This window comes from Anomaloglossus baeobatrachus, chromosome 2 (genome assembly GCF_048569485.1).
Source record: "Anomaloglossus baeobatrachus isolate aAnoBae1 chromosome 2, aAnoBae1.hap1, whole genome shotgun sequence".
NCBI lineage: Eukaryota > Metazoa > Chordata > Amphibia > Anura > Aromobatidae > Anomaloglossus > Anomaloglossus baeobatrachus.
The window spans coordinates 314808029-314834206 of NC_134354.1; the positions used below are offsets into that span (position 1 = coordinate 314808029).

The following is a 26178-nucleotide window of genomic DNA, read 5'->3' on the forward strand; positions in this document are numbered from 1 at the left end:
AAAGTGTGGATGTATAGGGACATGGTAATAGGCATCTTTTAAGTCTATTACCGCCATATAATAGTCGCGAAACAGCAGTTTTATTGCCGACTGAACAGACTCCATCTTGAACGGGAAATACTGTAAAAATCGGTTGAGACGTCTGAGGTTTATTATCTTTCGGAAGGAACCGTCCGGTTTTCCTACGAGAAAGAGGGGGGGGGGGGGAATAGAACCCCCCTTCCCCTTTCCGCAATGGGTACCTCGCACAGGACTGCCTTCCCAATCAACAGCAGGACTTCTGATTCCAGAGCTTGTTGCTCTGACTGTGACCTCCGAAGAGGAGTAATGACGAAATGCTGTGGTGGCTGAAGGAGAAATTGTAACCGGAGACAGTCTCTGATAATGGATTGAACGTAGGCATTGGAGGAAATGCTTTCCTACTGCTCCAGAAAGTGAGAAAGGAATCCTCCGACCGGTAGCCTGGCATCACTGGGCAGATTTCTTCGAGGAGGCTGGGGCGCCCCCGAACATGAAGCCGGAGTCCCGCTTGGGTCTGCGCTCCCACCGCTGATTATCCGGGGGCCTGCCTTTGGAGAACCTCTGCCTCCAAAAGGAACGAGACGAACCAGAGTGGAACCTCGGGAAGGACTTCTTGCTATCTGACACCTTGTCCAAGGCGTCATCCAGCTGTTTTCCAAAAAGCAGGTGACCGTCACAGGGCACCATACACAATTCGTGTTTGGACTGCAGATCTCCTGGACAGCCCTTCAGCCACAATGCCCGTCTGGCTTGATTGGACAGTCCAGCAGAACGAGCCCCTAGTCTGATAACATCCGCTGAGAAATCCGCCAGAAAGGCCGCTGCCCTCTGGAGAAGTGGAAATTTAGATAGGATCTTTTCACGGGAGGTATTATCCCGCAACTGATCCGCAACCTGTTGGAGCCAGATCATTAGGGAACGGGCTCTTCAGGTATTTGCGATAGCCAGCCTCAAGATCCCCGCAGAGGTTTCCCATAAGTGTTTAAGAACGACATCCGCTTTTTTTGTCCAGGGGATCTTTCAATGTTCGAGTCTTCTAAGGGGATGCCTCCTCGTCGAGAGGACTTTGCGACAGCAGCATCGATCCGAGGTGCCTTATCCCATACGGCCGTCTTATCCTCGTCAAAAGGGATATTTTCGCTTTGAGGAGGAAGGGAGAGAACCTGCTTTGTCTGGACGCTTCCACTCCTTCTGAATAAGCGCCTCAATCTTGTTGACCGGAAAGGTACGCTTCTTCCTTTCTTCCAGTCCTCTAAACATAACATCCTCCAGGGATCTAGAGGATTTCTCCTCTGTCAACCCCATAGTTGCCCTGACCGACTTGACTAGTGTCTCTATATCAATGGAGAAGCACGGTCTGCCTCCTACATCACTATCTGAGGTCGAGGAGTCTGAGTCTGAAGCCGTACCGGAGGAAGATGAGGAAGGGGCAGAGTCAACTGGTTTTGATTTTTTCCTTTTTAAGAAAGCCTTCATGGAATCTTGTACCTCTGAGCGGAGATAGCCGAACAGACGTCCGCTGAGAGTCCCGGAGATTCCTCTGCAATTGTGCGACGAATGCACGCCTAACACAACTTCTTTTGTCACTCCTCCGAGAGGGGTTCTCTGCATAGGAGGCACTCCTTATGCTTCTTTTTGGACATCGATTTTTTAGGGGCCTGAGAAGGGCAGGCAAAAGCGGGGGAAAACCCCCCACAAGGGAACTATGAGTAAGGTGACATTCACGGAGATCACTCACCACAATAGGAATCAAGGGTACCGGTTTTGGAACATCCAAAGTCTCACAGGAGCTGTAGAGTCATGAGAGGATCTGCTGTCATGGCTGCCACGGCCCGTCCGGCCAGTGTCACTAGAGCAGTCATCCGTATTTCTGCTCTGCTGACAACGTACCGAAGAGTGCTGCTGCTCATCCGTATCCATGGCAGAGCACAGGCACAAGCCCCCGACAGCGCCAGAAGAGCCTTTTTATATACAATCCTCCGCCTTCCAGTCCCAGGAGAGGCTCCTCCCCGTTTCCCCACAGTGCACGGACAGGAGTGCCCGCATCCCAGAATGGCAGGCCGCACGCCCCGCAGCGCTGCATGGGCGCTGCCATCTTCAGCCGGTGACGTCACGCAAGGCCCGCCTCCATATCCCAACGTGCCTGCCGCGCACCCGGAAGTCCGAGGCAGCATGGAGCGCAGGGCGGGGAGGAAGGAGCGGCGGACCGGGATCCCAGGAACGGCTCCTGCCGCCCGCTCCCGCACGGACACCAGGACCCCCAAGGGCAGGTGGACGGCGCTTCCAGCACCGAAGAACGGTGCTACAGGACTCACCCTGCTCTTCCAGACACCGGACGGGGCTGGGTAAGTAGGCGACTTTCTTTTCTTCACCGCCGGTTTTCAGAACAGGGGTCCCCCATCAAGGACAGGAAACCAACTGACGAAGGGGAGAGGTACCGCCCTTTTATTCAGAATGGTTTCCTGTCCTCGCTGGGCGGATCCCTCTCTCACGTGGTGCTATCATGGGTGAGGGGAAAAAATTAGTAGAATCTACTGATTATCTGGATGATCAAATTTTTGCAATTTTGGATATAGTAAACACCTCTGTAGCTGTACAACAGCAGTTAATTATAGTTACTAACCAGCATACTTTGGTACTTGATTACCTAACAGCAGCCCAATGGGGTATGTGTCAGATAATAGGCCCCGCCTGTTGCCATTACATAGATCCCGAAGGACAGCTACAATTACAAGCAAAGTTAAATGACATACAAAAATTAAGAGATAAATATCAAAAAGATAATGATGTAAATAAAGATAGTTGGTGGGCAAATACCTTTTCCTTCCTAAACCCTGCAAATTGGTTTAAGGGGTTAGGAGGATGGGTAATGGGGCTTTTGCAGGGAGCTTTTCAGATAATATTGCTTTTAGTTTTAATATACATAGTAGTGAAAGTGATTAGATTTGTGATTCAACGTTTATCCAAACAAACCAAGAAATCAAAATTTGTGGCAAAGTCAATGATAGTGTCCTATTAAAAGCTATGCCTCTTGGTCATGGTATGGTGTTTTCCGAGTGATCTTCCTCTAGTGGAATACTGATGATGGAAAATAATCCCTGGGATCAAGGACCAATTGTGATACCAATGTGATATGACTGAAGAAAGTGTGATTAGATAGTGATCACAGGTCTTATTGATCCATCCAAACTCCGTATCAGAGAGGTGTCCTCTGGTTGACCCGATTTCACCATGAAGAAGAGTACATGTTAGTAGGTATTGAACAAACCACTATTATGAGGAAGGAACGCTTACAGTTCAGCATATGCAGGAAACCAGTGGTTGGTTGGCAACATGTGTAGGAAACCAGCGATGTAAAATTCACGGCTCATTGCAACATATGCAGGAAACCAGTGGTCAGCTAACAACATGTGTAGGAAGCTACTGGTGCCCACAGCAGCGTGTGGGTCAGCTTACATGACCATGACTCAGCAATCACATGCTGGTCACCAATTGCAACCACAATGTGCAAAGTTTGGTATAAAAATACAGGGCTCGCTCAGTGAGACAGGGACATTTCCAGGACGCTCAAGTGGACGCACTGCGCCTGTGATGCAGAGGCCGGGTTGTCTTCCTTCTCACTAGTCGAGTCCCTCCGATGAGAAAGGAGTCCTACAACATACGGTAATGTTGATGCATATTTCTGTTATTGTATAAGATTCTATGACTATAAAGTAGTGCTAATGCCTATGTACCATTAATTATTCATGTGCGATTAAAATACGTGATTACTTACCGGTAATTGTTTTTTCTGAACCCATGACGGCACCACGAGAGACGCCCATCAAGGACAGGAAACCTTCAGGATAAAAAGGGGCGGTCCGCTCGCCGCCTCAGTTGATTACAGAGCATGAGAGGACCTCCGAAAAAAACAACAGGTTAATATAAGGCCACCATCAGAATTTGTGGGATAAGGAAAAAGGGAAGGTGAACCAACCAACAACCCCCAGTGCAGGGAGGGAATATAAGGGTGCCGTCATGGGTTCGGAAAAAACATTACCGGTAAGTAATTACGTATTTTTCCCTCACCCTATGACGGCACCACGAGAGAATTCCAGCGAAAAAAAGAGTTTAGGGAGGGACTACAGCCTGTAGAACACGCCTCCCAAAACTGAGGTCGGAGAAAGAAAGATCCAACCTATAATGCTTATAAAAGGTCGAGGGTGATGACCACGTGGCAGCTTTACAGGTCTGTGCAATGGAAACATCTGCCCGTTCCGCCCAAGAAGATCGTCAGCACCCTTAGTCGTGTAAACTAACGCAATGGCGTCCCTAATCCACCTGGCCAGCGTGGACTTAGAACTTTTAGTCCCCTTTTGAGGGCCCTGGAAAGAGACGAACAGGGACTTGTCCTTTCTCCAGGAACTGGTAACAAGAAGATACTGGATAAGACAACGACGCACATCCAGACAATGCCATCGCCGTTCCTCAGCACGTGTCGGGTTATCGCAAAAGGAGGGAAGCACAGTTTCCTGGGACGTATGAAACCGAGAAACCACCTTAGGGAGGTATGCAGGGTTAGGGCGCAACACTACTCTATCGTCCAGTATTTGAGTGTAAGGCAGGTCGATAGAGGGCCTGAATGTCGCTGATCCTACGGGCCGAGGTCAGAGCTACCAGGAGGACAGTCTTAAGGGAGAGACATTTAACAGAGATGGAGTCAATGGGTTCAAATGGAGGACCCGTTAGGGCTGCTAAGACCAGGTAAAGGTCCCAAGGAAAAAGGGAGATGACACGTTTAGGACGCTGACGCGAACTGGCCCTGATAAACCAAGCCACCCAAGGGTTCCCTGCGACATCATAATTGTAGAGCGCTGCTAATGCGGAGATCTGGACCTTGAGTGTGCTAACCACACTCAACCGCCAACCCTTTGTCCAACCCACTCTGCAAAAATTCCAAGATGGGACCTATGGGGGACCTCCCCTGTCACACTAGCCCCTGAGGAAGATAAAAACTTTCTCCAAGTCCTACAGTAGATCTTGGTGGTCACTGGTTTCCTACAACCTAACAGCGTGGAAACTAAATTGTGGGAAACCCCCTTACTGATCAGTAATGCCCTCTCAAATTCCATGCAGTCATGTGCAATTTGCCTGTGGGAGGATGGGACACTGGCCCCTGGGACAGGAGATCCGGAATCTCCGGGAGGACCCGGAGAGGTCAGGGACATCTGAACAAGCCAAAAAAAACATGGTCGCTTTGGCCAGAAGGGAGCAATCAGAATGACCCTGGCCTTGTCGTCCCTGATCTTCTTCAGGACAGAGGGGAGAAGAACCAGCGGGGGGAAATGCATATGCTAGGGGAAAGTCCCACTTGGTCGACAGGGCGTCTACTGCGTATGGACTTTCCTTGGGATTCAGAGAACAGAACTGAGGGACCTTCCTGTTCTGTTTGGTGGAAAAAAGGTCGATGTCTGGAGTCCCCCACCAGGCCGTGATGAGGTTGAAGACTGACTGGTTGAGTGCCCACTCCCCCTGGTGCAGTCGAGTGCGGCTCAGAAAATCTGCCGCGTGGTTGTCTTTCCCCCTGATGTGAACGGCCGCGAGGGACAGAAAGGGAGTTTCCGCCAGCAACAGTATCTTGTCGGCTATAGTCATAAGGGACCTGGATCTTGGGCCCCCTGATGGTTCAGATAAACTACCGTCACCTGATTGTCCGACAACACCTGGGTATGGTGACCTGTCAGGGAAGGAAGAAGACCAGTCAGTGCCCTTTCCACAGCCAGCAGCTCTCTGATATTGGAGGAGGAAGCCGCCTCCCGGGGCGACCAGAGACCTTGCATTGGACGGTCCAGCAGGTGAGCCCCCCATCCGGACACACTGGCATCCGTGATCACAATTCGGGACACCAGGACAGACCAAGGGATTCCCCTTGTGAGGTTTGCGGGAACCAGCCACCAGTGAAGGGAGGTGATGGAGCTGGAGCGCAGAGTAATCTGACTGTTTAAACTGTATCCCAGAAACGTCTGATTTTCTAAAATGTCCCACTGGAGGGCCCTGGTATGCCCTTGGCCCCATAGGACTGCGGGGAGTGTACACAGCAGGGAGCCCAGGAGAGATATAGCCCTTCACAGGGACATGCGCGGAACTGACACCGCCTGTTGCACCAGAGTGCGAATTTTCTCCACTTTGATAGGTGGGAGGCGACACTCCTGCCGGAGAGAGTCTAAAGTAAGTACGTTTAGGACGCTGACGCGAACTGGCCCTGATAAACCAAGCCACCCAAGGGTTCCCTGCGACATCATAATTGTAGAGCGCTGCTAATGCGGAGATCTGGACCTTGAGTGTGCTAACCACACTCAACCGCCAACCCTTTGTCCAACCCACTCTGCAAAAATTCCAAGATGGGACCTATGGGGGACCTCCCCTGTCACACTAGCCCCTGAGGAAGATAAAAACTTTCTCCAAGTCCTACAGTAGATCTTGGTGGTCACTGGTTTCCTACAACCTAACAGCGTGGAAACTAAATTGTGGGAAACCCCCTTACTGATCAGTAATGCCCTCTCAAATTCCATGCAGTCATGTGCAATTTGCCTGTGGGAGGATGGGACACTGGCCCCTGGGACAGGAGATCCGGAATCTCCGGGAGGACCCGGAGAGGTCAGGGACATCTGAACAAGCCAAAAAAAACATGGTCGCTTTGGCCAGAAGGGAGCAATCAGAATGACCCTGGCCTTGTCGTCCCTGATCTTCTTCAGGACAGAGGGGAGAAGAACCAGCGGGGGGAAATGCATATGCTAGGGGAAAGTCCCACTTGGTCGACAGGGCGTCTACTGCGTATGGACTTTCCTTGGGATTCAGAGAACAGAACTGAGGGACCTTCCTGTTCTGTTTGGTGGAAAAAAGGTCGATGTCTGGAGTCCCCCACCAGGCCGTGATGAGGTTGAAGACTGACTGGTTGAGTGCCCGCTCCCCCTGGTGCAGTCGAGTGCGGCTCAGAAAATCTGCCGCGTGGTTGTCTTTCCCCCTGATGTGAACGGCCGCGAGGGACAGAAAGGGAGTTTCCGCCAGCAACAGTATCTTGTCGGCTATAGTCATAAGGGACCTGGATCTTGGGCCCCCTGATGGTTCAGATAAACTACCGTCACCTGATTGTCCGACAACACCTGGGTATGGTGACCTGTCAGGGAAGGAAGAAGACCAGTCAGTGCCCTTTCCACAGCCAGCAGCTCTCTGATATTGGAGGAGGAAGCCGCCTCCCGGGGCGACCAGAGACCTTGCATTGGACGGTCCAGCAGGTGAGCCCCCCATCCGGACACACTGGCATCCGTGATCACAATTCGGGACACCAGGACAGACCAAGGGATTCCCCTTGTGAGGTTTGCGGGAACCAGCCACCAGTGAAGGGAGGTGATGGAGCTGGAGCGCAGAGTAATCTGACTGTTTAAACTGTATCCCAGAAACGTCTGATTTTCTAAAATGTCCCACTGGAGGGCCCTGGTATGCCCTTGGCCCCATAGGACTGCGGGGAGTGTACACAGCAGGGAGCCCAGGAGAGATATAGCCCTTCACAGGGACATGCGCGGAACTGACACCGCCTGTTGCACCAGAGTGCGAATTTTCTCCACTTTGATAGGTGGGAGGCGACACTCCTGCCGGAGAGAGTCTAAAGTAAGTCCCAAAAAAACTTGCACCGTGGCTGGAAGCAACCTCGACTTCTCCAAGTTCAAAATCCAGCCTAGATGTTCCAGTTTTGAGCAGACAGTCAGAAGGTCAGCAGTACAATGGTTTGCTGAATTCCCTACCACGAGGAAGTCGTCGACATACGGAATAATGAGAATCTTGTCCTCTCGCAAGTGGGCTGTGATTTCCAGGACTAGTTTCATGACGATTCTGGGAGCAATCACCAGGCCAAATGGTAAGGCCCTGAACTGGAGAGGTCGCACCGACCATTCTACAAGCACCGCCACCCTTAGATATTTCTGGAAATGAGGACCGATGGGGACGTGATAATACGCGTCCTTCAGATCCAGCTATATGACAACCTGGCTAGAGAGACTTGATTGTGGACTTCATTGATTCCATCTTCAAGGACAAAATTTGTAGGTGGCTGTTTAGACCTTTGAGGTTTATGATGACCCGAAAGGACCCGTCCGGTTTCCGAACCAGAAAAAGAGAGGAGTAAAAGCCTTCTCCCATCTCCACCACTGGGACATCCGTCAGGACCGCCTTGTGTAACAGGGTCTTCACTTCCCCTTCCAAAGCATGTTGCTCGCTCGGGGAAGCCCTCGGGGATGTCGGGAGCAAACGCCTGGGAGGAAGACTGCTGAATGGAAATGTTAGACCTGATTGGATGATGTTGAGAATCCACAGACTTTATGAAATGCGTTCCCAGGCTGGAAGAAAGTAGGTCAATCTCCCACCCACCTGGGGAAGGCAGTCATTGGGAAGACTTCTCAGATTGGGAAGAGCCCTTGAACAAGAAACCCTTATCTTCCTTCTTCCGATCTGACCAGGCATTTCTATTCCTGGGGGAGAACTTACGGGTGTACTGCTTCTTATGAAAGGATTGCTTGAAGGAGGGAAAGGATGGGGCCGGAAAGTTCTTTCTTTTGTTCCCAGCCTTCTCAAGAACATAATCCAGAACTGACCCGAAAAGAAACTCGCCCTGACAGGGAATGGAACATAGCTTAGACTTAACCTGTAGATCCCCCGGGCAACATTTTAACCATAAGGCCAGACGTGCCGCATTAGAAGGGCCGCTGTTTTAGCCGCTAGTCGAGTGGAATCTGCAGATGCATCCGTGATGAAAGCCGCAGCCCCCTGCAGCCTGGGCAGAGAAGAAATAATATCATCCCGTGAAACTTTGTTCCTAAGCTTATCCTCCAACTCTGACAACCACACCGCCAGAGACCGTGCAGTACATGTAGCTGCTATGGCAGGACGGAGAGCACCCGCTGAGGACTCCCATGCGGTCTTAAGGAAGACATCCGCCTTCTGATCCATAAGGTCCTTTAAGGATCCCATGTCCTCGAAGGGAATAGAAAACTTTTTAGATGCTTTAGCCACTGCTACATCCAATTTGGGTGCCCTATCCCAGCGGGAACAGGTTACTTCCTCTATGGGATATTTGCACTTGAAGCCTCCCGGAAGAGAACCCAGTTTATCCGGCTTCTTCCATTCTCTGGAGATCAACGCCTGTACCTTGTCCACTAGAGGGAAGGTTCTACGCTTTCTATGCTCCAGACCCTTAAACATGACATCCTGGACTGAAGGCTGCAGTTTCTCCTCAGTAATGCCCATAGTGTCTCTGACAGCCTTAATCAGTTTGCTCATGCCCTCTACAGGGATGCACTGGTGGACGTCAGCCTCACTGTCAGATGAAGAGGATGCAGAACCAGAAGACCCCCACACTCCCTCAGACCGACTGGATGGCGAGGCCAAGGAGGCATGTCTATGCAGCTTACGAGGAGGCTCTTTCAGGAACTGCAGAGAGCTCTGCACTTCGGATCGGACAATGGCACGAAGATCACTAGCAAACCCAGGTGTCTCATCCGAAATGGTCTGCTGAATACAGTCCTTGCAGAGCCGTTTGGACCAGGACTGAGCCAGTCCCCGGTTAGAGAGGGCGTATTCACAGTTATTCGATTTGGTAGTATATTTCCGTGGCTTTTTCACCTAGGTACGACAGGAACGGGGGGTGGGGGGTGGGGGGGAAGACAACAACAGGTACACATGCCCGAAGATCACTCACCCACAAGGAGATGAAGGGTCGGTACCGGTTCTTGGGAAGGAACTTTCATCAAAGACTTCCCTCTGGAGGCGACCTTGCCATCAGACGCTTCTCGATCCTGCTTACTGGGCTGGGTGCCACGCTTACTGTACAAGCTGGCATCCGAACCAGAGTCGCTTCTGCGACGCTCAGGCGGTTTCTCAACCTTCCTGGCGGCAGGGGGGATGAGGACTCACGCACTGAGTGACGTTCCTCCTCATGGTGCCCAGCTTTGTCCATGGCTGCATGCGCAGAGTAATCCAACTGCATGCAGGAGAGGACTCCGTTTTTATCCTGAGCGCAGCCAGCCCCTGGTGCCCCCCCACGCCTCCTGACCCACATCCGGGTATGACGTCACCACCGACGTCAGCGCAGGTCACTTGCGGGCGTCACGCATGCGCAACGCCCGCACGCCAAGACACGCCCCACAAGATGGCGCCGGCGTACAGCACACGCGACTGCGAGCAGCTCCACCGCCCTGGAAGGACCGGCAAGCCGCCGCACTTACCTGCCGCTTGTTGCATCCCGCTCCCGCTCATGGTCGCAAACCGCGGGGGTCCGCCATGGCGCCTCCAGGAACCCGAGCGGAGCGAGGCAGGACCCGTGCCGCCGCCAGAACCGTCCGTCGGGACCGGTAATTACTTTGTAGAAAATCCACGGCCCACCAGGGCCGAATCCTGAGGAATCCGTCAAGGACAGGAAACCAACTGAGGCGGTGAGCAGACCGCCCTTTTTTATCCTGAAGGTTTCCTGTCCTTGATGGGCGGATCCTCTCTCTCGTGGTGCCGTCATAGGGTGAGGGAAAAATAAATAATATCTTGCTATAAAGAATCTTAGTATTCGTGCCTGATTAGGATATCAGTGAGCGCTTCGTAAGTACGGGCTTTCATCCCCTTTTTAGGAGAGTTTAGCAAGACACACACACACACACACATTTATATATTTCCTATATTTCTGCCTCAATTGAATATCTATCTGAATACTTAGTGCTATAATGCTTTATATATTTAGCACTACTTATGGGCATTAATGCTTTGCTTTTTCTCCCTAGGTTTATCCTTTGGCAGTATGCGCTCCTCCACCCTACCATTCTGTGATTGCCATGGCGCTGTGTTTTGTTACCCGCCTCCCTCACCATGACGCGTCTGGTGTGGACAAATGGAGATGACAGACTGTTGCCACGGCGATGCATCTTTGTTCCTCGCCTGTCCCCTCCCTCACCATGACACGTCTGGTTTAGGCCGGCGGGTCCTTGCCTCTCTCCTCCCTCACCATGACACTGGTGTGGTCGGGCGAAGGTGATTACCAGTGGGTGCACAGTGCCATGTTCACGAGATCGGTTTTGGACAGAAGGATGCGTTTAGCATTACATAATGATGAGCCTGTATGCTGATATCCCCCTATATACACCATGTTCCAAATTAGTATGCAAATTGGATTTAAGTGTCACAGCGATTTTTTTTTTTTTCAATTAAACTCATTGATGGTATTGTGTCTCAGGGTTCTTTGGGTCACTGAAATCAATCTCAGATACTGTGATAATTAGTTTGCCAAGTGAGCCCAATAAAAGGAAAACTGGAGGTTCCACATTATTAAGCAGGCCACAGTTTTCAAGTAACATGGGAAAGAAAAAGGATCTCTCTGCTACCGAAAAGCATCAAATAGTGCAATGCCTTGGACAAGGGATGAAAACATTAGCTATTTCACGAAAACTTAAGCGTGAGCATCGTACTGTGAAGAGATTTGTGGCTGATTCTGAGCACATAAGTGTTCGTTCTGATAAAGGCAGAATGAGGAAGGTTTCTGCCAGGCAAGTTCATCGAATTAAGAGAGCAGCTGCTAAAAAGCCATTACAAACCAGAAAACAGATATTTGAAGCTGCTGGTGCCGCTGGAGTGCTTCAAACCTCAAGGTGTAGGATCCTTCAAAGGCTTGCTGTGGTGCATAAACCTACTATTCAGCCACCCCTAACCAGTGCTCACAAGCAGAAATGGTTACAGTGGGCCCTGACATACATGAAGACTAATTTTCAAACAGTCTTGTTTACTGATGAGTGTCGAGCAACCCTGGATGGTCCAGATGGATGGAGTAGTGTATGGTTGGTGGATGGCCACCATGTCCCAACAAGGCTGAGACGTCAGCAAGGAGGTGGAGTCATGTTTTGGGGCGGAATCATAGGGAGACAACTGGTAGGGCCCTTTAGGGTTCCTGAAGGTGTAAAAATGACCTCTGCAAAGTATATAGAGTTTCTGACTGACAACTTTCTTCCATGGTACAAAAAGCAGAAATGTGCCTTCATTAGCAAAATCATCTTCATGCATGACAATGCACCATCTCATGCTGCAAATAATACCTCTGGGTCATTGGCTGCTACGGGCATAAAAGGAGAAACTCATGGTGTGGCCACCATCTTCCCCTGACCTCAACCCTAGAGAAAACCTTTGGAGTCTTTGGAGTATCATCAAGCAAAAGAACTATGAGGGTGGGAGGCAGTTCACATCAAAACAGCAGCTCTGGGAGGCTATTCTGATATCATGCAAAGAAATTCAAGCAGAAACTCTCCAAAAGCTCACAAGTTCAATGGATTGAATTGTGACGGTGATATCAAAGAAGAGTTGCTATGTTAACATGTAACTTGGCCTGTTAGGATATTTTGGATTTAAATAGCTTTTTATTTCAGTGAATGTGACCTCCTAATGCTGCAAATTCCAAAAATTAGCATTTTCAGTTCTTTAAAACATATAAAATGTTTAGAAACTCTACTGTGCCTAATTTGGAATAGTGCATTTTGAGGTTTTTTTTTCTAATTTCTAAGACTGTACTGATATCATTAGGAGGTTTCTTCAATAAAATTCAATGTATACTTTAACGGGTGATGACTTATTAGACTGACTGTCATTTGCACCAACCATTTAGGAAAAAATCAGAGAAAAATATCATTTGCATAATAATTTGGAGCATGGTCTACAGTATGAGCCCACACACAGCCCCCTATATAGTGTGAGCCCCAATACAAGTGTACTGTCTTCCCGGTGCCCAAATCAGATAAGTGTCTAATAGGGTATCAAGAATCTTCAGTGAAATAGATTGCTACACATTTCTAATAATACATGTAGGAAGAAAGGACAAAAAAAAAAAAAAAAAGATCTTGATACTATATGCGGAGACTTTGATGTTCTAGGCCGGAAAGTGAAAAAACTGGGAGTGCAGGTCATCTTCTCATCCATCCTCCCAGTGGATAGACATGGAACAAGGAGATTGAAATGGATACTACAGGTGAACAACTGGGTACATCTATGGTGCAGTCAGTAAGGTTTTGCTTTTTTAATCATAGAGTGAATTATCTTCATGATTGACTCCTTGCTAGAGATGGATTGCACCTTAAGAAAAAGGACAATTTTGTGTACTCACCGTAAAATGTCTTTCTTGGAGCCTTTCATTGGGGGACACAGACAGTGGGTTATATGTTGTCTCCAGGGGAGGCTTGACACTAGATTTAAAAAAGTTAGCTCCTCCTCCCACAGCATATAACCCCGGCTAGGCGGGAACTAGCCCAGTTTGGTGTAAAAGCAGTAGGAAAAGGATAACCAAAACCACAAGGGCGGGAGCTGTGTCCCCCAATGAAAGGCTCCAAGAAAGACATTTTAAGGTGAGTACACAAAAATGTCCTTTCCTTTCTCGCCTTTTCATTGGGAGACACAGACAGTGGGGCGTCCCAAAGCAGTCCCTGGGTGGGAACTGAACTAACAACAGTGTATAACGTCAGGCTAAGAGCTAACAACTGCAACAGTAGTGAGCTCATATGAAAACACTGTCAGAACCGAGCAGTGGCCACTTATAAATGGGCCACTGCCGCCTGAAGAACTTGTCTTCCAAGAGCAGCATCCGCGGAGGCATGCGTATGCACTCTGTAGAATTTAGTGAACGTGTGCACACTGGACCAGGTAGCGGCCTTGCAAAGTTGGGCTGCCGAAGCCTGATGGCGGATAGCCCAAGAGGCACCCACTGCCCGTGTAGAATGGGAACGCACAGATTGAGGGGGAACGGCACCTCGTGCCTTGTATGCCTCACAGATGGCAGTCCTGATCCATCGGAAAATCGTGGATTTAGATGCTGGGTTGCCCTTCTTGTGTCCTACTGGGAGGACGAAAAGGGCATCGGACTTGTGCAACGGCGCTGTCCTGGAAATGTAGATCCGCAAAGCCCTGACAAGATCCAGATTGTGAAGGGCTTTCTCAAAGGAGTGGACCGGGGCCAGGCAGAAAGACGGCAACACAACGTCCTTGTTGAGGTGGAAAGAGGATACGACCTTCGGAAGGAAGGCAGGGGAAGGCCGAAGAACCACCTTATGATGGAATATCAAGTAAGGTGAACGACAGGAAAGAGCTGCCAGTTCGGACACTCGCCTGATAGAGGTGATAACGACTAAAAAGGCAACTTTCCAAGATAGTCTTTGAAGAGAGATTTCTCTCAAAGATTCGAAGGGAGGAAGTTGAACTCCTAGAACCAGATTCAGATCCCAGGGATCCAAGGGGTGGCGATAAGGAGGGATCAAATGCGCCACCCCTTGAAAGAAGGTACGGACCTGAGGGTGAGAAGCCAGCTGCTTCTGGAAAAAAAAATCGACAAGGCAGAAACTTGTCCTTTAAGGGTACTGAGAGCAAGACCCGAGTCCAGACCGTCTTGCAGAAAGCAAGAACGTTAGGGATTGAAAAGGTCAGGGGTGACCGACCATGACAGTCACACCAGGCAAGATGGGTCTTCTAGGTCCTGTGGTAAATGCTGGCGGAGGAAGGCGTCCGAGCATTAAGCATAGTATGAACTACCCTGGAAGAAAACCCTGATCTGGCTAGAATCAGGGATTCAAGCGCCACGCCGTCAAATGCAGCTGTGCCGTATTCTGGTGGAATATCGGCCCTTGCGACAGAAGATCCGGGCGGCCGAGAAGACGCCAGGGAGTGTCGCTGAGAAGTTGGAGGAGCTCTGGGTACCAGGCCCTCCTGGGCCAGTCCGGGGCCACGAGGATCACCGGAATTCCCTCCGCTTTGATTTTCTTGATTACTCTCAGAATGAGAGGAAACGGAGGGAAGATTTAGGGTAGGCGGAACTGCGACCATGGAAAGACTAGAGCGTCGGAGCCTAACGCTAACGGGTCTCTCGACCGCGATATGAAGGGACGCATCTTGGCATTCATTCGAGACGCCATGAGGTCCACATCCGGGAGCCCCCAACGAAGAGTGATCTGATGGAACACTTCGTCGTGGAGGGACCATTCTCGCGTCGCTAGACCTTGCCTGCTGAGAAAGTCTGCGGCCCAGTTGTCTACCCCTGGGATATGGATAGCTGAGATGATGGGGATGTGCTTCTCTGCCCAACGAAGAATTTTGGATACCTCCTTCATCGCTGCCCTGCTGCGAGTTCCTCCCTGACGGTTGATGTAAGCCACGGCCGTGGCATTGTCTGACTGGATCCGAACAGGGAGGCCCAGTAATAAGGGTTGAAGATTCTGAAGGGCCAGAAATATGGCTCTGATCTCCAGAACATTGATGTGCAGAGAGCGCTCGGAAGGAGACCAGCGTCCCTGAACAGTATGGTGGAGAAACACCGCCCCCCAGCCTATCAGGCTGGCATCCGTCGAGATAACCCGCCAGTGGACCAGGCAGAAGGACTTCCCTTGAGATAGGGATGAGGCTTGAGTCCACCAGACGAGGGAGCTGAGCGCAGACCGAGGCAGGCGGACTGACCGGTCCAGGGAAGCTGGATTCTTGTCCCAGGAGGATAGAAGATCCAGCTGTAGAGGGCGCAGATGGAATTGGGCAAAGGACACGGCTTCCATGACCGCCACCATTTTGCCTAACACTCATTCTGTTCCGAAGGAATGTGTGACGGCGAGAGAGGAGGGATTGCGCAGCCCGAATCAGGGAAGCCCGCTTGTCCTCTGGAAGGAAAACCCGGGACTGAGCCGTGTCTATCAGCATACCTAGGAAGGTGATGCGCTGATGGGGAATGAGGGATGACTTGTTGAAATTGACAAGCCACCCTAGCCTTGACAGGGTGTCTAGGCAAATCTGCATGCTTTCTGAGCAAACGTGAGGAGAGCTCCCTTTGACCAGAAGGTCGTCCAAGTAGGGAACGACCAGGATGCCTCTGGGGTGTAAAATGGACATGACTGCTGCCATGACCTTTGTGAAGACCCGAGGCGCAGTAGCTAGTCCAAAGGGAAGGGCCCTGAATTGGAAATGACGGTGTCCTACGGCAAAGCGAAGGAACCGTTGATGAAAGACACATATGGGAATGTGTAAATAGGCATCTTGAACGTCTATGGAAGCTAAGAATTCTCCAGGTTCCATGGCGGCTAGCACTGCTCTCAGAGATTCCATTCGGAAAGTACGAATGCGTACGAATTTGTTTAGCCGTTTGAGGTCCAAGATAGGGCGGACAGAGCCATCTTTTTTGGGAACGACAAAAAGGTTTGAATAGAAACCTTTGCCGCGCTGTTCCAGGGGCACTGGAATGATAACGTTTGCCTTTTGTAAAGAAGCTATGGCCTGAATTAAGGCCTGGTTTTGCGTCTTGGACTTTAGGAGACGAGAACGCAGAAACCTGGTGGCCGGCAGGGAATGGAAATCGATCTTGTAACCAGAGGTGACGATTTCTCGAACCCAGGCATCGTGAGTGTGTTCTAGCCAGATATCCCGGAAAAGCAGAAGCCGTCCTCCCACAGGTGTCGGATCTGCGGGATACCTGGCGTCATGCTGAGGGGGGGCCTGTACAGATCAAGGTCCCTTGGATTTGGGCTGCTTGGAGTGGGAACGCCAAGAAGAGCCCCTTGAGGGACCGGATCCTTGATCTGAGCGTTGGGACGGTCCTTGGGCCGATGGCTTTTGGGGAGCCGGCCGAAAGAACTGCCTGCGCCAGGAACATTTTTTTAAATTTCTGGCTACAGGCCGCTTTTGTGGTAGAATGGTACTTTTACCACCCGTCGCCTCAGATATGAGCTTGTCCAGGGATTCACCAAATAGACGAAGACCCTGGAAGGGAAGTGTGGACAGGGACTTTTGCGGGCGAAGACAGCATTGGCTGCCGCTAGGGCTGACCAGCTGGCTGCATCTAGAGAGCCATGAAGAAGATAATTAGAGGCGAGAGAGAACAAATCAAGAATCTCAAGAGCCTCCGGAGGAATATTGCAAGGGCGGAGCAACTTGCGCAAGTTCCTACTCCACACGCTCATAGCTCTAGCCACCCATGTTATGGCAAACAGGGGGCGTAGAGAGGAGCCCGAAGCCTGAAAAATAGATTTGACCGCAGCATCAACTGCGCGGTCGGACGAGTCCTTAAGAGACGCGTTGTCTGAAACAGACATAACCGTGTGTTTAGCCAGTCTGGATACTGGTGGATCCACCACGGGGGGTACCGACCAGGGCTTAACCATTTCTGGGGGAAAGGGATAAGCGAATGAAGGAGGATTTTTTATTAAACCTCCTATCAGGGTGATCCCATCGTTTAGATACGATTTGATGAAAAATCGGATCCTGGGTAAAGGACTTAGGCGGCTTCTTGGCTCGCTTGATTGCCGACTGAGAAGTCAGGTCCGAGGGCTGATCAGAAATCGACAGTGATTGACAGCCGCTATCAGAGTGTCTTCCATATGCCTAGACTCAGAAGGGACATCTGAATCAGAGTCAGAGTCTCGGGAATCGTGACTACTAAAGGTCACAGAGCCTGAGTCAGACTGACCATCGTGTGAGTCAGATGAGGCGGAGCGGTCGCAATGGCGCCTTTTGGAGACGGCCTTTTTACGTACTGGGGATGATATACCAGACGAAGGCGGGCTCCTCTGAGGGAGCTGAGCTGGGGGGGGCTGTGGGAGCCTGTGGAAGGCTGAGATATCTGAGCGGCCAGGTCATCTAACCTTTTAGATATCAGAAGAGCCCATGCAGGGATAGCCTCATCAGACGGGGGTGCTGCCTGAATGGCGGCCGGGGCCGAACCCACAGATTGCATGACCCCCTGGTCCGGCAAAGCCTGTTGTGACATTGTAGTAGGGGCATCGCAGCCTCGGCAGAGTGGATAGCTTCGCCCATTGGGAAACGAGCTGCCACAGGTGGTGCAAGCATAGTACAGGTCCATGGAGGATGCCTGGGAAGCTTTATCACCCTTGCGTTTTTTACGCATGTCAGCAACAAACGTATAATTATACTGTGAGCCTTTAGCAGTATTACACTACTGTGGGTGAGGAGCTACTAGCAGTATTAGAAAGGGACTGCTATACAGAGCTGGTATATACCAATAGTAAAGTGGCACACACTGCCAAACAGTCAATATATACTTGCAGGCATAGTCAGTATATACCGCTGAAAGCTGATATACACCGCCAGCCAGCAGGCACACACCGCTAGGAACATAGCGATATACCACTGATCAAAGCGGTATATAGTGCTGCCGAGTTGCAGAGCCAAGGAGGCGATCCCACCCGTGTCTGCGCCCCACATGTAATGGCGTCCAGTGTTCTCTGGCAGCATGGAGGGGAGAGACGGCCCACTTGAGGGAGCGGCTTCTAGAGCAGTGGAGGGGGCGTTGCTAAACATGCACGCCGACGCCGGGAGCTAAATTAGTGATGCTTCCCCGGGATCACGGCCTGCATCGCCCCACCGGCGCCATCTCAGGCGGCGGTATGAATGCAGGGGACTGACTCGTCGTCTCCCTACCTGCCCTTGCTCCGTCTGAAGACGCGTCGGTCCTGGGATGCGGGGATCTCGGGGACGCATCTTCGGCTCAAGGCTAGCAGGTACTCTGTTCTGCCTAGCCCTCTGGAGCTACCTCTGTGAGGTGCTTCCAGGGATCCTGGAGGGGTACGCAGACCCGACCACTTGGGCGCGAGGGAAGACTGACGGCTTTTGCACGTCAGGTTTCCTCTGCCCGTACACGGGGGGAACGGGGGTGGCAAGGCACCCTGGTATTGCCCCTATCAAAAATAAAATGAATAAGAAAAGAAAAACAAAATAAAAAGTAAACATAAGCTGGGCTGAGGCACCTCTGGTGGAGCTCAGTCCAGACATGTCAGCCTCCCTGCTGACACTAAAAAGAACTGGGCTAGTTCCCGCCTAGCCGAGGTTATATGCTGTGGGAGGAGGAGCTAACTTTTTTAAATCTAGTGTCAAGCCTCCTCTGGAGACAACATATAACCCACTGTCTGTGTCCCCCAATGAAAAGGCAAGAAAGGAACCATATATTTGGTAGACGCCTTGCTACACTCATCAGTAGATCTCTAAACTAGAGCAATACAGGATAGGGAATATATACAGCTAATGATTATTTTGAGAACCCTATAGAAATGGAAATAAGGAACAAAGAATAGAAACTATGAGTAAAAATAGAGGAGCAAGAGAAACTGACTACAAACTAAAATGTGTCTACCAATGCACAGAGCATGGGAAACAAAGAACTGGAGCTGCCAACACAGGAAGAGATATGATATTGCTGGCATCACTGAAACTTGGTGGGATGACACACATGATTGGAACACAAAACTTGAAGGTTACAACTTATTTATAAGAAGGAGGCTTAACAAAAGGGAGGAGGTGTTGCATTGTATGTTAAGGCCCAGTCACACACAACGACTTACCAGCGATCCCAACGAGACGTCCTGATAAGGATCGCTGGTAAGTCGCTGGGAGGTTGCTGGTGAGATGTTACACAGTCAGACCTTCCCAACGACACAGTAACAATACAGGTCGCAGTAGCGACCTGTATAACGATCTCGGCGGTCAATGGGACCCTGTCACACAGCGTCAAACACAGTGATGCGTCCTGCCCAGTAGGACATCGCCTTTGAAGAAAATGGTCCGGACCATTCTGCAACGACTAGCCATCTCACAGCAGGGGCCTGATCGCTGGTAGGTGTTACGCATATCGAGATCGCAGGCGAGATCGTTGCTGCGTCACAAACGGTCACTCAGCAACGATCTGGTTAGCGATCTCGTTGTGTGTGACGGGGCCTTTAGAAAGCATATATCACAGGAATCCAAGCTTCAGAAAACGGTAGCTGTGTAGATTCTGGGTAAATCTGGGGTCACACTAAACGACAGCGACAACGACGTCGCTGTTACGTCACCATTTTCTGTGACGTAGCAGCGACCTTGTAAGTCGCTGTTATGATCGCTGCTTAGCTGTCAAACACAGCAGCCGAAGCAGCGATCATAACGACACGCGTCGCTGTGCTGCAACATGTGCAGAGAGCAGGGAGCCGCGCACACAGAGCTGGCTCCTTGCTCTCCTAGCTACAGTACACATCGGGTTAATTAACCCGATGTGTACTGCAGCTACATGTGCACAGAGCAGGAGCCGGCGCTGGCAGCGTGAGAGCGGCGGAGGCTGGTAACGAAGGTAAATATCGGGTTACCACCTTGGTTACCCGATATTTACCTTGGTTACAGCTTACCGCAGCTGCCAGATGCCGGCTCCTGCTCGCTTCATATCGTCGCTCTCTCGCTGTCACACACAGCGATCTGTGCGTCACAGCGGGAGAACGACGAACAAAAAATGAAGCTGGACATTCAGCAACGAGCGGCGACCTCACAGCAGGGGCCAGCTCGTTGCTGGATGTCACACACAGCGACGGGACGTCGCTGCAACGTCACAGAAAATGGTGACGTAGCAGCGACGTCATTGTCGTTGTCGCTGTGTGTGACACCACCTTAAGAATACAAGGAGAGAAGAACAGAAAGGACACTATTGTAAATGAGACTGAGAATACAGATGAAATCTGTTTACATAAGACGTCTTTGTTCTCAAAAAAGTACGAAAGTGATCATGGGAGATTTTAACTATCCAGATATTTGTTGAAAATATCTCTCAGACAGTAAAGTAAAAATATCTCTCAGACAGTAAATATCTCTCTGGACAGTAAAGGGTCCAGAAAATTCTTATCTCTCTCACTGACAACTTTATCTTTTAAAAGATAGAAGAGAGAACAATAGGATCTGCCATCTTGGACCTAATTCTTACCAACAGTGAGGAAATGGTCGAGGAAGTTAAGGTGGCCGGGAATTTCCAATTAAAAATTTATAGGCAAAGCTGAAAAGCCCAGTGCAAGCAAGGCGACCTACAGACATGGCTCGGTTACACCTGTTTTGTGTATGGGCCCAAATTCTTACCAACTATTGTGAGAAGCTTGTGGAAAGCCAGTACCTGCTGTTAATCCAGTCCCCGCGATCCCTCCTCCTGAAAAGATGGCGGCTGCATGCGTAGACAGCGGCTGACAGCCGGCTCCTTGAAAGCAAGGACGCTGAGCTCATAGCCGCTCATACTGCAGACCGGGGGAGCTTAAGTACAGTAATCTGCAGCCACACCCTTCACATGGAGGGCCTGCTGTTCTAGAAAATGGGGGATACGTTCTGAGCGTGCCTCTCATTCTGGAATGAGGTTACTGCAGGTCACTCTGCCCTCGGTTGGACCGGGGCAGTGTGAGTGCAGTATTCTCAGATCACTGCACCCACACTGCTCACATGGAGAGCTTTCTCTTCCAGAAAATAAGGGATATGTTCTCCACACGTGCCCCCCATATTCTGGAAGGCCCAGAGTCGTTATGGGACCTCCAAAATGGATTACAGCGAACTGGATTTTTTTTCTTTTCAATAAATTGGTAAAAGAGGGAATGTTTTGGAGAGCATTTTTTCAAATAATTTTTTTTCGCTTTTTTTTTTATTACTGGACTGGGTTAGTGAGGTCAGGTATCTGTTTAGATGCCGTGACATCACTAACCTCTGGGCTTGATGCCAGGTGACATTACAGCTGGTATCAACCCCATATATTACCCCGTTTGCCACTGCATCACGGCAGCGGGATGAGCTGGGGAGAAGCACCAGGATTGGCACATCTAATGGACGCGCCACTTTTGGAGCGGCTGTGCGGCCTGCTATTTTTAGGAATACTAGACCCCAGCTGTCTGTCTGCTGACAGTTGTCAGTCTGCTGTCAATCCAATTTGGGGGGACCTCACATTGTTGTTTTTTTTAAATAATTTAGATATAAATATAAAAAAAAAAAAAAAAGCGTGAGGTGACCTCCAAATTGGATTACCAGCCAAGATGGAGCTGATAGCCGGGGTCTGCAGCCATCTGCTTTACCCTAGCTGGCTGTCAAAAAAAATGGGAGGGACCCCACGTCTTTTTTTTAATTTATTTATTTTTTGCCTAAATACAAGGCTAAGCACCCTTTAGTGCCCCATGAAAGTCACTAAAGGATGCCAGCTTAGAATATGCAGGGGGTGGGATATTATATATGTATTTTATTTCTATCTATCCATCCTATCTTTTTAAAATATGTGTCCAAAATCAGGGTTTGCAGCGTTTTAGGCGCAAAGTTTTTTCGCTACATCCATAATGCTGCGTTGTGCAGTACAAGCGCAGTGAAAAGATTTTTAGAAATCACATGCCCACTATGCTTTTCTCGGCAGCATAAACTGACCCTGTGGCGTGGTTTCCTGAGCCTCAGCATGTCAATTTATGCTGCAGAGACGAGTGTGTTCTCAGCAGGGAGAATAGAGCTAAATCCGCAGCAGCCTGAACCCTGATCGTGGGCACAGGCAGCTGCGTTCTCCCATGGACAACACTCATCTCCGCAGGAGGCCTGTCACTGCGTCCTAGACGCGGTGTTACCGGATCATGGGCACATATCCTAAAAGTGAGAAATTTGCTGCTACAGCAACATTTTTGTGAAGTACCTGTGGATTCAAAATACTCACTATACCCCTAAAACAAATCCTTGAGGAGTCTAGTTTCCAAAATTGAGTCACTTGTGGGGGTTTCTGATGTATAGGGGCCCTGCAAATGCAACATGGTGCCCGCAATTTATTTAAACTTTTCCAAAATTCAAATGGTGCTCTTTCCATTCCAAACCCTCCTATTTGTCCAAACAGAGGTTTTCAACCACATGTGGGGTATCCCTGCACTCAAAAAATTGGATAAACTGTAGGGTCAACTTTTTGGTGTTGTCTCTTGAAAAGTGAAACATTTGGTACAAAAGCAACATTTTTGTGGAAGAAAAATGAAAAATTTCAATGATGACCTAAGATTATAAAATTCTGTGAACTACCTGTGGGTTCAAAATGCTCACTATACCCCTAGATAAAATCATAAGGGGTCTAGTTTCCAGAATGGGGTCACTTTTGGGGGAGCTCCACTGTTTAGGTACTTAAGGGGCTCTCCAAACACGACATGGCGTTTGCGAATGATTCCAGGCAATTTTGCAGTCAAATGGCGCTTCTTCCCTTCCAAGCTATGCAGTGCGCCCAAACAGTTGATTTCCACCACATATGAAGGTATCAGCGAACTCAGGAGAAATTGCACAATACATTTTATGGTGCATTTTTTCCTGTTACCCTTGTGCAAAAAAATGCTATCTGGTTGAAGTAACAATTTTGTGGTCAAAATATATTTTGTTTATTTTCACAGCTCAACGTTATAAAATTCCGTAAAGCCACCAGGGGTTCAAGGTTCTCACCAAATGTCTAGATAAATTCCTTGAGGGGTCTAGTTTCCAGAATGGGGTCACTCTTGGGGGAGCTCCCCTGTTTAGGCACCTAACGGGCTCTGCAAACACGACATGGCATCCACTAATGATTCCAGACAATTTTACAGTCAAATGGTTCTCCTTCCCTTTCGAGCCCTGCCATGCGCCCAGTTAATTTCCACCACATATGAGGTATCTGCGTACTCCTAAGAAATTGCCAAATAAATGTTATGGTACATTTTTTCCTGTTACCCTCGTGGAAACAAAAAGGTTTCTAGTGTAAGTAACAATTTTGTGGTAAAAATGTATTTTTTTTATTTTCACAGCTCAACGATATAAACTTTAGTGAAGCACCCAGGGGCTTCAGTGTACTCAAACATCTAAACAATTCCCTTGAGCGGTCTAGTTTCCACATTGGTGTCACTTGTGGGAGGTTTCTGCTGTTTAGGTACCTTAGTGGCCCTACAAATGCGACATGGTGCCCGCAATCTATTTCCGTCAAATTTGTTCCTTCTATTCCGGGCCCTCCTACTTGTTTAAACAGATATTTCTGACCACATGTGGGGTATCAGCTCGCTCAGAAGAAACTGGGGTCCATTTTGATGTGTTATTTCTTCTAAAAGTGAATAAATTGGGGCTAAAGCAACATTTTTAAGTAAAATATTTTTTTGTTTTTTTCATTCCACATTGCTTTAGTTTCTGTGAGGCACCAGAAGGATTAATAACTTCTTGAATGTGATTTTGAGCACTTTATGGGGTGCAGTTTTTAGAATGGTGTCACTTTTGGATATTTTGTGTCACCTCGTCCTCTCAAAGTCACTTCAAATGTGATGTGGTCCCTAAAAAAAAAATTTGGTAAAATTTTGTTGAAAAAAATGGGAAATTGCTGATGAATAGGGCTGTAGGAGTCCGGATCCGCGCGGTTTCAACGCTCTCTGGGTGCCAGACCCGGGCCCGGTATTCCGAATGCACAATCCGAATTCGGCAATTAAAGTAAAAATAAACAAAAAAAGAAATAAGTGAGAGTTTCATACTTACCGAGACTATCATGGCGGCACACTGCTACCGGGTCGCGCAGTTACTTCCTGTACTGTCCATCGCATACACACAGCTTTCCGTGTTTTCCCCGACCACCGGCCGTCCTCTCGTCTGTGATTGGTTGCAGGCTGTGAGTCTCTGCTACAGTTATTGCTCATGGCGGCTCAGTAATAGGCTACACTCATAGCTGGCAGTTTTCTCTATGGCTGCTCGCTCTGAGATGTAGCAGAGCTGGATGTGTCGTCGTGGGACCTTGTGTGGATTACGCTGAAGCAGCAGGGTGTTGGGGTTCATAAAGTGGTGAAGGAGGTTATGTTTTGTACTTTATTCCAAATAAAGGATTTTTCTCTGTGTGTGCTTATTTACATTCACTTACAGGTTTGTGTGATGCAGGTATCTCAGACGCCTGTGCCATCACAAACCTAGGGCTTAGTAGCAGCTGTGCGCTGCTATTAACCTCTTATTACCCAGATTGGCACCGCATCAGGCCAACGGGAAGGACCAGTATCGCACCGGGATTGTCACATCTAGTAGATGCAGCAATACCGGGCAGCTGCGGGCTGAGAATACCAGCCCCCAGCCGGCGTCATCATGGCTGAGAATGAAAATTAGGGGGGAGACCGCACGTGGTTTTTTTCTTTATTTATTTAAATTAAAAAAAAGCTGGAGTCACACTTGTGAGGGATACACTGCTTTCCCCACCCACCTGCCGTCCTGGTGCCTGTGATTGGTTGCACTCAGCTGACAATCAGGGTGGGGGCGAGTTTAACTGCAACCAATTACACGCGCCGGTGGGTAGGCAAAGTAGTGAATATTGATTGTCGGCTCCGGGAAGGAAAAGCGTGACCCGGAAGCAGTATGCCGCCATGATACCGAACCGGTGAGTATGCCGCGCTGCCTCCAAAACCTCCTATCCCCCCACAAATGTTTTTAATCTCTGGATTATGGGCCCCGTTGACTTATGTGGGCACCGGATTCCGGAGTGGAACGGACTCTTTAAAATCTGGCTGTGATCCGCCAGTCCCGGTTTTTGGCGCCTTCGATCAACTCTACTGATGAACTTTGACCCGTTCTAACTTCCTAACCCCCCAAAAAATTGTGGTTTAAAAAATTGCGTTGATGTAAAGTAGACAGAGGGGAAATTTAATTAACAAATTTTGTGTGACATAACTCTGGTTTAAGGGGATAAAAGAATAAAACTTTGAAAATTGTGAAATTTTCAAAATTTTCATAAAATTTCTGATTTTATTCACAAATAAAAGCAAAAATGATTGTCTTAAATTTACCACTATCATGAAGCACAATGTGTCAAGAAAAAAAATCTCAGAATTTGCAAGATTCGCTGAAGCATTCCAGAGTTACAACCTCAAAAAGTGACTGGTCAGAATTGCAAAAAATCGCCTGGGCATTAGGTACAAAATTGACTTCGTCCTTAAGGGGTTAAAGATAGTGCATGGAAACTTCTGGCTTTAACTGTACATACAAACACCCCACATGGGGGAAAAACAAAACACACCTCGCCCTCATTCTCCATTGCACGAACGCCACTTGGCACGCGCGATTATGTGACACTAGGAGGTGGCCCGATTCTACGCATCGGGTATTCTAGAATTTATTGTGTAGTTAATGTATGATTTTTGTTATATAAATATATAGATGATGTGTGTAGTTGCCAAGTGTTTGTGTAGTGCGCTGTAAATATTCTGGGTGTTGTCTGGGTGTGGCGGGGGGTGAGAGCGGTGTTTGTGTGTTGCGTTGTTTGTGGAGTGCTGTGTGTCTGTAGCGTTTGTGTGTGTGGTGCTGTGTGTGTTGCGCAGTTTGCATGGGTGTGGAGTGCGTGTGTGTGTTTTGGGGAGAGGT

General features: G+C 49.2%; 2 protein-coding genes across 2 annotated transcripts in view; one reads left to right on the top strand and one right to left on the bottom strand.

Moving 5' to 3' along the window:
- SNRPC (small nuclear ribonucleoprotein polypeptide C) overlaps nucleotides 1-8517 on the bottom strand; it is a 116397-nt gene extending 107880 nt beyond the window's left edge. The window contains exon 1 of the mRNA XM_075333651.1: nucleotides 8425-8517. Within this exon, the coding sequence (XP_075189766.1) occupies nucleotides 8425-8517 (93 nt within the window). The remainder of the gene's footprint in view (nucleotides 1-8424) is intronic.
- A 1815-nt stretch (nucleotides 8518-10332) lies between these two features.
- The window catches only part of ILRUN (inflammation and lipid regulator with UBA-like and NBR1-like domains), a 205307-nt gene continuing 189461 nt past the window's right edge, over nucleotides 10333-26178 (top strand). Inside the window, exon 1 of the mRNA XM_075333652.1 lies at nucleotides 10333-10403. Within this exon, the coding sequence (XP_075189767.1) occupies nucleotides 10333-10403 (71 nt within the window). The remainder of the gene's footprint in view (nucleotides 10404-26178) is intronic.